This window comes from Chelonia mydas, chromosome 10, assembly GCF_015237465.2.
Source record: "Chelonia mydas isolate rCheMyd1 chromosome 10, rCheMyd1.pri.v2, whole genome shotgun sequence".
Lineage (NCBI taxonomy): Eukaryota > Metazoa > Chordata > Testudines > Cheloniidae > Chelonia > Chelonia mydas.
In genome coordinates, this window is record NC_051250.2 from 6,950,514 (window position 1) to 6,961,204 (window position 10,691).

Sequence of the window (10,691 nt, forward strand, 5' to 3'; positions counted from 1 at the left end):
CAACAGCTGCTTTTATAGCATCCCCTGGGCTCCCTCCCAGAGCCCTGCTCTCCCTCAGAGGCCTGAGTACAGAGTTAACTCTCTACTGGCTGGAAATCAAATCCCTAAACACCATCAAAGCAGCCAAGCCCCTCCTGGACAGGTTTGATTGTTTGCATGGCTTTTGCCCAGGTGTTCAGTGACAGAGAGCGCCAGACAGATGCCTTCTAGGACACCCAGTGTTTCAGAGCCCTCAGTGCAATACAGAGTCCTGGCTACTCACCGATATTTTGGTGAAGATGGAGAGCAGGAGTGACAGGGCTGAGAGGTACATCTGGATTCTCTCCCCTCCAAACCGTCTCTGGAGATACTCTGGCATGGTGACAATCTGAGAGGTAGAGATGCAGGTATGACCCACGGTCACTGCATGGCATGGCAGCCCCCTGCCAAAGGCAGCTGCAGCCCAAGTCAGAATGGGGAAACACCAGCATGGCTAATGGGAGCTCTGTGCCTGAGGGACCGAGTGACACCTCCCCTTGCCGAGCGGAGCCCAGGAATGGCTGCACTCCCTCTTAACCCAGGGTGGGACGGGGAAGGGGGCTTTGTGGGGAGCCTAGCAGCCTCAGGCAAACATAACTTTCACCTCCACAAAGGACACGTGCCACCCAGCATGCAGGCACACGCTGCACTCCAAAGGACACCAGCAGGCAGGCGATGGGGCTAGGAGTGGGGCTTGGTGACAGGCAGGGAGGGAGATAGCTAGGACCCAGCCCTCTGGCTTCTCGTAGGGCCCTACACAAAGCCAGTCAGTCTAGGGTCTTATACCCCTTGCCAAAGCTATAAACGCCCCTCAGCCTCTAAGATCCTGAAATGAACCAATGAGTCTAGGAACTGAGCTCGGCTTACAAGTGGGAGGCCTGATTTCACTGCAGGCACCGTGGCACCACCACAGAGTCATTGTTAGTATCAATATAATCAGAAATAGGAACATGGCTAATATCACCACCTCAGCGAGGAATCACCGTTTGCAACTAAGGAACCATGCCACATGTGCGCACGCACATACCCCACTGCTCTCTCCTGGGTGGAATCAGAACTGCCCAGGTGTGTGTCATGGACCCCATCCTGCAGGCTGGTGGGGTCTATTTCACACAGGATTGGGCAAAGACAGCAGAGTTCACCCAGGGTTAGGGTTTCCACAGATCCTGCCCTGAGTCGCAGCCAGTCAGTGACAGTATCTGGTAACGGCTATGAAAGTGGGGCTGTCCGGCTGTGTCTGGTAGACTCCGACTGTACTTACCCCCGAGGAGATGTAGACTGGTACAAACACCCAGGCCAACGCCAGCAGGACATAAGTAGCCTACGGAGAAGCAGGGGCACAGCACAGTCTGATAAATCACTGTTCTGTCCGCAGCAGGGCTTCCAGCTTAATATTAGCAATGTCACTGGGTCCCATGCAGGAGGCCCAAGCTGGGCCCAGCCCTGCGCTGAGATGCACACTCTGATCTCCATGGGCTCCGTGGGGCATGGGTGTGTCTGAGGGTGGGATACAGAACTCCCCTATGGACACTCCCCATCTCAGCACTTAGCACCTGGCATTGCGGACTCCCCAGATGACCAGAGATTTCATTTTAACGCCTTACGTTAATGCAGAGCCCAACCCCATTCTGGAGAAATGCTTGGAAAACCAGGGAGCCTGTTTCTGGTCTATCAATTTGCCATAACATCCGCGGTCGGGATATCTGCAGGGGTTGGACTTGGGATCTCGAAGCATGAGCTCCTAGGGCATGAACTAAAGTACCAAGTACATCAGCAGGCTCCTAAACATCTATATGTGGCCCCACCTATAATGGGGTACAGAGAGCTTAGCATGGGTTACACATATTTCCCCGTCAGCCCTAATGGGGTTATGTCCATGCCCCATTAGATGGGTAAGGCTTTGTTTGTCCCTGCTGGCTCCAGTGACTGATTAGCTTAATAAGGCAAAGTGACTCACATTCCATTCAAAGCCAGCGACGGCAATTCCCCCAGCAGCTCCGGTCCCAGCCAGTCCAATAAAGAGCCCTGATCCTTCACTGCTGGCAAAGAGGGAGGCTCCAATCTGCAGGCCAAAAGCAAGGAGGCGCCATGAGCAGGCACAGCTTAGCTAGGCAACAACATCTTTGCTACGTATCCCATAGGGCTAGCCTGCTTGCTTGCTTATATATCTTCCCTTATGGGCTTGATTGTTTGTTTTAATAGATTTATGGATTTGGGCTACAGCATTTTTGGCCATACTGCAAGGACCCTACGGGCCACATCCTGTATGTTGAGCTAAAGCAAGTTAGCATACATGTGTTCGCGGCCTTTAGCCTAGGTAAGTGAGGATGAGTTAAAGCAAGTTAGACTTTTGGCATAGATAGATGGCTACGTAAGTTATGGCCTCTTTAAGCTCAGCAAGTACACCACAAAGAACGTGGAAATAACCGGTTAGGTCAGAAATGAGAAATGTGAGGATGAGCTAATGGTCATTAATAGATATGAACATGCCAGCCTAGAGTGTAAGCATACCCCGATACTTTGTGGGTGAGGAGATTAAGTTTGGACACGGAAGGTGGGCACATAGTGATCAGGCTCAACAACACAAGCAAACCATCATGTTAATTAGTTGATTAGTTTTAGCTTCTATAGTCTTTCAGCTCTCTAGCTTCTCCTTAGTTCTGCACCTCCCAATCAAGAACTGAGGAACTTGGACCATCAGACTCTCTTGGCATGCCAAAGGCAAGGCTGATCCTTCGTCTCTTACCACCAGGTTACCAAGGAAGGGTGAGTGTCTGTTAATCTAGGAAGTTTTATGGTGTATAATACCACATGTATCTCTAGGACAATATTATTTCCTTTGTCATTCTGATTGATTACTTTTCCATTTGATTATTATTCCATTTATCTCCAGAAAAATCTGCAAGGCTGAATTTGGTTCTCAGCTGAGTCATACATCCGTGATTCTGGGACAAGAACCTTATTATCTTCTGATCAGATCAATAGGTGAGCCTGTAACCCATATTACAGAAACAAGAATATGAATCCCCTAAAAATCAGGCAACAGCAAGTACCTGCTTTTTGAAGCAGAACAGAGTGGTTCCGTCTATGCTGCCAAAGGAACCCGTGTTAGCTGAACGGGTTTCAAACGGGGTTCACCTGGATGGCATAGAGCAGGCTGCAGCGCCCAGCAGACTGCAAGGACCCACGTAAGGCGTCTCCACGTAAGCTGGAGGGGCTGATCCACCAGCCAAAGACGACAAAGTCGTGCTCCAAACAAGGGCACCATTCCAGCTCCTTTGCTCAGGGCTTTGCTCTATTGCCTTAGAAGCAAGGATCCAAAACAACACACAGCCACTCAAGCAAATCTCATTGCCCCTCAGGGTCTCATCTAGCCCTTGTGTCCAGATCTTCCCTTCCTCAGAACCCAGACAGCTCCTAGGAGCATCTGCTCCTCTGCCTAAGAGCCAGGAAAACTTGTATGATTTCCTGTAATCAGCAGGCCTGTGATGTGCAATTACAGCTTCCAGTTTTAAAGGGCCCATGGGCTAGAAGAGGCGCCCTGGGACGTGCTCACTCACAAGGCCGCTAACCGAATTTCCTGTTGTTGGGAGGCATTTGGGAGCCCAGGGTTTTCTTTTCCTCATGCAAACACTTGTCAGAGAATCACATGTCGTTGCATTTGCCACAGTGCAGAAATGCCATTACTGGGCAATGCTGCCCAGACCTGAGCCGTAAGGAAGGGGAACGGGGAAGGGGATCAGCCAACCTGCATTTCTAGACAAGAACGAACTGCGGAATGAATATATTGGTTGTAACAAATCTGGGACCACCTATGACTTTGCGGGAGTCACCACACTGCCGTCATAACCAGGCACGGCTGCTTGGCAACAGCGGGGACAGAATTCAGATCCTGCTGCTCCAAATGCCCCTACCCAAGCTTAGACTGGGCTACGGGGAAATCTCATAGGAGACCATGGGGCTTGGATCCCCCCAAGCAGTCCGAGCAGTGGTAGGTTAAGCACAGATCCCATTGATCTGGGGTCTGAGTCCTGGTTGGCAGGACCCAACAGATCACAGACCTTCAGAGGGGCAGCAGCAAAGAGGGACCCCACCACTGGAGAAATGAGACGTAGCTCCAAGTCAGGCAGGGGCGGACTGATGCTGGCTGCCTCCTGGGTGGGAATCCAGTGTGTTCCTGTGTTATGCATCATGGGGCATGATCTGAGATGCCTGGTGATTCATCGCAAGGTGTTTGAACTGAGTGTATTACAAGAGATACCCCATGTGGCAAGCCAGGTACTGAGGCAGCTACACCCAGCAGAAGATTGCAACTCCCTGATATATGAAGTGATAATATTAGCTCCATCTCCCTGGGCACTGGAGGTGATGGTGGGTTGATACAGCATGGGCCACCACTGCTCCGGAGACCCCGCTTCCCTCCTTTTCATAGGGGCAATGGCTCTGCAACAGACCTCCAAGTGTGAGACGCGACTGCTGGGAACTGTCCTGCATAAAGGGACAGAAGAGAAGCTAGAGCAAGAGAGAGAGAGAGAGAGAGAGAGAGAGATGGCATCTACTTACAGGCCACCACGCCATGCTCCTGCCAGCAAGGAAGTAGCCACTGAGCGTATTTCTATTCACCCTGCATGAGGACTGAGAAGAAAAGGAGATCAGCATGGAAAGAAAGCAGCCCTGCTCTCGTAAACCCATCCTGGAGAGCAACCAAGGGGCAGGAGCCTTTGGATGGCTAGCAAGAGCCATGTGACGGAGGGATGATTATAACACCACCACCTAGCTCTTATCTAGAGCTATTCATAAGTACATTGCAAAGAGCTTTACACACGAGGGCAGCATCATTATCCCTATTTTACAGATGGGAAAACTGAGGTGAACTTGCCCGAGTCTCCCAGCAGGCCTGAGCTAGAGCAGGCTCTAGAACCCAGGTCTCCTGAGTCCAAGTCGAGTGCAGTAGCTATTAGGCCATATGATTATATGACAGCTGTGGCAGCTCCTTGAGCAGGATAGAGCCAATCAGGCAAGAGTGGCTATGGAATCATAGAGGACTGTCATATTCAGCCTCAGTGCTGAGCAGAAAGGCTTGGCCTGGATGTACCACCATCCTACCATGGATGGACTCAGACCTGCTCACATCCAATGGCTGGAGGCCAACAGAGGCTGAGAACCCTGCCTGGGCAGAGGTTTGATTCAACACCCCGGGAAGTCAACAGGAGTCCTCCTATGGACTGAAACGGTTGTTAGAGCAGGCCCCTAATACTACCACAACTAACAGAGCTTCTCCTTTAGCTCAAGTGGGAGAGGGGTGAGCTTTCATGAGCCAGAGATCCTCCTACGGAGGGCATGTGTGTGTGTGTGTGTGGATTGACTAACAAACATATCAGACCCCAGACAGGTAGAACAGGCTGTTCAATTTGTTCCCATACAGGAGACACTGTTCTGCTCTAACTTGGCCTCACCTTGTGTCTCGCTGAACAATTAGCATCATAAAAATAGAAACAATTATTTCCCGTTAAGGATTATGTAGGGTCGGTAAAAACATTTGCAAATGCATCTGTGTCTGTTAAAGTAGGATCTATTGGACAGACTCCCTCTGGCCACACCTGCCATGTGTCCTGGCCTTCTTAAGACTCAGCCGTGCAAGGCGCTGAGTACTCTGGCCCCAGTCCTGCAAAACACTTAAGCACATGCTTCACTTTAAACACACAAGTCCAGTGAACATCTTTCAGACAGCATTTCTCAATGAGCGCAATTAGAAATAATCCCTAGCTCTTAAAGTCAAAGGCATAAGGGATAAATACCATAAAAACAATCTCTCCAGGGGCTGTTCAACGTATCTTTGCCTTATGTATTGGATGTTACAGTATTTTGTCACCTACAAAGTATAGTCCTGGGCACACTGGAAATAAGATTATATAGGTAGCCCAATCGATCTCTTAGAAGCACCTGGAATAGAAGACTCCACTATGCCAGGGATGGAAGGTGCGGGTCCGTACAGTTATGAATGGGAAGGGAGGTGACCATGAAACAGATTCTGTATTAAAATGTGGGTCATGCTCTGAAAAATTTTTAGAACCTCTCAGGCCTCTTCCAGGTAAGCACCTCCAGTTACATCCCAGGAGCAATAGATCCCAGCAGACACACTACAAGGCAGGCTTCTTTTTCACATGTTCTGAAAGCTGCAAGATTCAAATTCTAGTTGGACTGACTCAGCCCTTTCTATGCAGATAAACCGAGCTTTCTGCAGTTTGCTGGGGTCTCTCAGAGAAGGTTTGAGAAACCAAGACATTTTTAGTAAGAGTAGCTTTCCCTGGGCCAAAATTTCCTCTCTCCACCCTGTTGTGCTGCAGGATAAGTAGGAGCAGGCTGATTATCAAGGTGCTCAGCCACCCCTGAAAGTCATTTGGAGCTGAAGGTGCTCAGCCCCTCTGATAATCAAGCTGCAGCTCTCTGCGATCCACCGGAGTGGTCTGGGGCCCAATCCGGCAGCCCCTACTCACATAAGGAGCCCTTTTTCATTGTTTGAGGACTACTAGGTTGCAGGATCAGGAGTGTAGACCCTTATCTTGCAATCCAAGCCAGGCGGGTGGACCCAATTACAGGATCAGGGCCTTAGTTTGCAAAGCACTTTGGGAACCTTTGGGATGGAGTGACTGGAACCTAAGTGTCCACAGCACCTCGCAGGCTCAAGTCCAGAAAGGCACGTTGCTAAGGTGCAATAGCAAAATAAAGCAATTAACTAATGAGGATTTCAAAAACAAGGCTCCCGATCCTTTCAGATGGGACCTGAGAAACCTGTCCTGAGAGAGGAGACAGAAATTGCAAAGATTTAAGTACATAACAGGAAAATTAATTAAACAAAAACCCTCTTACCCATATCCCCACAGCCACATTCAAGGCAAAATAAGCCACGATGACAATAATGTCAGCAACATTGAACGGCTGCAGAGGGGTAACTGATCCAGCGGTGGAATTGTCGCCCATCATCCCGCCGCTCCCTGCCCAGCCCCACAGAAAGCAGCAGAGTGTCAGAGAGACAATCACTGACTCAGTAACTGATTAGCTGCTTGTGGGAATTGATCATTAAACAAGCTGGAGCTGGGATTTTTGCTTTGCGAAGTAGTTTGTGTGGACAGATGGGTTGTCAAAGTACAGCCTGGCTTCTGCCTCCCTCCCCTTTTTTGCTAACATATGGCCCCTCAGAGCTCCAGGAAGCCAAAGCCAAGTCCAGGGAGTTGGGCAGTTGTTGAGCTGCAAACATGATTTCTGGCTATCTGCAATCAACAGAACATAAACTGGCTCCACTTATGTCCACTTGAATTGCGATGCCCCGAGAGCGATAATCTTGGAGGCATGTTCCTCAGGTATTTAACCATGGGCTTTACTTTGCTGTTTCTCAAGGCAGAGCAAGATTTAGTCATTCTCTCCTTCTTCACGGTTTCCAAGGGGAGGAGGAAAGCTTATGCGAAAGAACAAAGGAGGTATTACAAGCAGCAATGACCTTATCTAAACGTGCCCTACTTTAGCTTTAGATCACTGGATCTCACATTGACATACAGAATGAAACATTTTGGGCTGCTATGGGGAGCCGTAGGTCTCTGAGAGCATCTCTCACATAAAGTGATCCACAGAACAATAAAGTCTGAAACACAAAGTAGATAGAAAGGTTCCTGGCCAGAAGAGCAATGGCACGGGAACAACCATCAAGGGTTTTGTCGAAGACTCATTTCTCAATGAACGTTTCTGCTGATGAGATAATCCCCTCCAGGGTATGATTGTGGGAGAATAAGTGTGCTAAGGCCAACATTTTCAAATTTTGGTGCCAACAGCTAAGCCTCTAAATAAATAGGCTGAATGTTATGGGGGTGGAGAACCTCTGGTTTGAAAACATTGCTCTGTGTTCTGGGACCACACATTTCCCTCCAGCATTACATTCTGTGGTTGTAAGATTTACCCTGGGAGTAATGTTGATATCACAAAGGGCTAAAAGGTGAAACCAGCAGCAGCTGCAAAGACAACTTCTCTTCGCTCACAACACCCTGGCAATTGGCCATGGTAGGAAAGCAATACCACACATATTTCATGTGTGTCATAATTTCACTTGAAGATGACAAGGCCCTGAAGTCAAACTCTGTGGATTCCTTTGTCATAGAAGAGGGACAGCCAAAGCAAAGCCAAGGGACCAGACACCCTAACAGTTTCCTGAAGTCCAGTCTGCAGCCATCTTCAATTCTACTACAGAGCTGCAGCCTGAAGACACTATAAATGCCAGACACACACACCACTCCGTCTCCATGCTGCTCAGAGAGCAGATCAACTAGATTTCTGTGCCTCTTCTCCACTCCAGCTACTTTCCCCCAAGAGGATGGGGCTCCAAATACCAGTTCCTGTATTAAAAGGACCAGTCTTTCCATTTGATTCACCTTGAGCCTCATAAATGCATACAATATTTTTCACTTCCTGCCCTGAACTGTTGACTACCGCATTGCTGTGCACAGGAATTACTCATATAGGTGACTATAGTGCTGAGGAATGCCCATAGATAGGGCTGCAAGATTATTAAGAGAAATGCTTGCTTTCCTAAATGTGTAATAACACTTATTAATCAAACTGTTTTATGCTTTGAATGCTTAGCCAACATACTCCGTTTTATTTAAGACAGTGCTATACATTATAATCACATATTTTAGGGTTTAATTAATAAAATGTAGAGCAGTTACTCATCTGAACAGATTATCAACCTGTCTTTCCAACATTTTGGCATAGTCACTGAAGTCCCTAGGGTATTTGTGTCTCACTTCTGTAAATGTTTGTCTTCCTGTTGGACTAAATTTTAACAGGCCATACCCTTGCTGGCCAATTACTATATAACCTGCATTAATACACTTGGAGCCCATGTAAGTGTTACTATGTCAACTTGGTGTAACTAGTAACACCGCTAAATTGCTTAATAATCTATTTTTGTTAAAGTATAACCCAGGTACAATGCTGTATTTTGACATCTGCCAAATATTTCTGGACAGGAAATACAGAAGGTAACAACCTTATGAAAGATAACCTCACAGGGTTATCACTGATTGCAGTAATATTTGACACAAAGGGATTTCCAAGTTTAAAAGCAAATAGAATTTGGCTTTATATCACATCTCATCTACTCAATATACCTTACAAGGCAAATCGTGATGGACTGACTGCTTGCAAATACAGAATTCTGACCTCAGCAAAGGCTCATTCATGCCCTTTGATGTTAGGAACGCATCTCTCTCTTTGCTGGAGTGAAACAGTGACAGCAAAGATGATCTTTCACTTCTCTCTGGCGCTGCCAAAGATTGTTTGCAGCCATTTGCAAGGCATAATAAATTAGAGATTGACCTGCAACAAAACCCCAGATTCAAATTCCAAACTCATTCTCCCTCTTACTGGTCAAAACAAGTCCCTAGATGCAAATACAACTAACTTGGGAGCTCAAAATCCAGATCCAAATCCAAAATTTACCACCGCAGGTAAATCTATTATAGGAGGGCTGGTAGCACCACCTATTAGGATTGCCTGACACTTCCCATTATAAATCCCTATTTTTGGTTGGTTGGAAAGATTAGATTTTTATCAGCAAATGTTGATAAACGTCAATTTCACTGTAAACACACAAACCAATGAAAAAATCTCTCCTTAGATAACCATCATAATTAACAGACAGGCAAAGAAAGAAAAATGATGCCTGAGAACTTATTAGTGAGTTTAAGGATATTTACTTTGTATATTTTGATGTGATGTTGACAATTTGTGTTTTAACAGTTCTAAAACTTGAACTTTTTGAATCTCAATGTCTACTGTCATTATTGTCTGACCCTAATGGTCTGATCCCCCCGTAATTTCCCACAACTGCGAAAACTCAGATCAATAAAATTAGGAAAAAATGCTTTAAAACAAACAGGTATCTGTGGACATTATAAAACAATAAAAACTAAATTCTGATACTAATAATTTGGGCTGAAATTTTCCATGACTGTTTTTTGTAAGTTTCAGCCACAGCAGTTCAGCTGTATGAGAACAAGGCTAGGGATGTTTATATTTTGCCCATGGTAAAAAATTCTTGAGAACTTTTCTTTCAAATGTTCTAGCATTCCTGTGCTTTGGAGCAGGGGCCTGAAGTTCGGTAAGGAGTGGCCTTTATGTCAGGGATGTGCCTTTTCCATCCCCACGAAAACTCACCTAAATTTGGCCAAGTTATAAGCTTTTTAAAAAAAAAATGCAGTTTGTACATACTCAGTAGAGACTTTAACAAGTCTCTGAAGATTGTCCTCACTGAGCATGTTCAAGCCTCTTACAGCGCCTGTGTGTGACAGGACTGAGCATGCTCCATCCCTTGGGGAAAAAAGACAGTATGTAATCATGTAATTAGTGACTATTATAATGTTTACCCACAAGGGGGCTTAATTAAGATTGCACAGGCAACCTTCATTCTGGCATTTCCTAACTTTTGAATACTTACCTTTCTAACTTGAATTATCTTGCAATGTAGTTTATTCCTGTGTAACTATAGACAAGAGTTTGAGCTGGGAACACATATCCAAAACTGGATTGAGTTTTCAAAGAGGTTATGGTCTTAATTCCCTCCTTGCCAGAACCGGGGGGGTCCTTTAAGCTCCATGACTCTCATACATTGTCTAAACTGA

At 46.7% G+C, this 10,691-nt stretch overlaps 1 protein-coding gene across 2 annotated transcripts in view; it reads right to left on the reverse strand.

The window, feature by feature from the left end:
- Positions 1-7,039, reverse strand: part of SLC5A10 (solute carrier family 5 member 10) — an 82,643-nt gene extending 75,604 nt beyond the window's left edge. The window contains exons 1-5 of one of the 2 annotated variants that reach the window (XM_007060070.4): positions 6,889-7,039; positions 4,582-4,653; positions 1,976-2,080; positions 1,280-1,339; positions 263-367 (exon numbers count right to left, since the gene is read on the reverse strand). In XM_007060070.4, coding sequence (XP_007060132.2) covers positions 263-367; positions 1,280-1,339; positions 1,976-2,080; positions 4,582-4,653; positions 6,889-7,002 — 456 coding nt within the window. In that variant the 5' untranslated portion in view covers positions 7,003-7,039. The remainder of the gene's footprint in view (positions 1-262; positions 368-1,279; positions 1,340-1,975; positions 2,081-4,581; positions 4,654-6,888) is intronic. The other variant, XM_043523225.1, reaches the window with a different exon arrangement.
- Between the last annotated feature and the right edge of the window lie 3,652 nt (positions 7,040-10,691).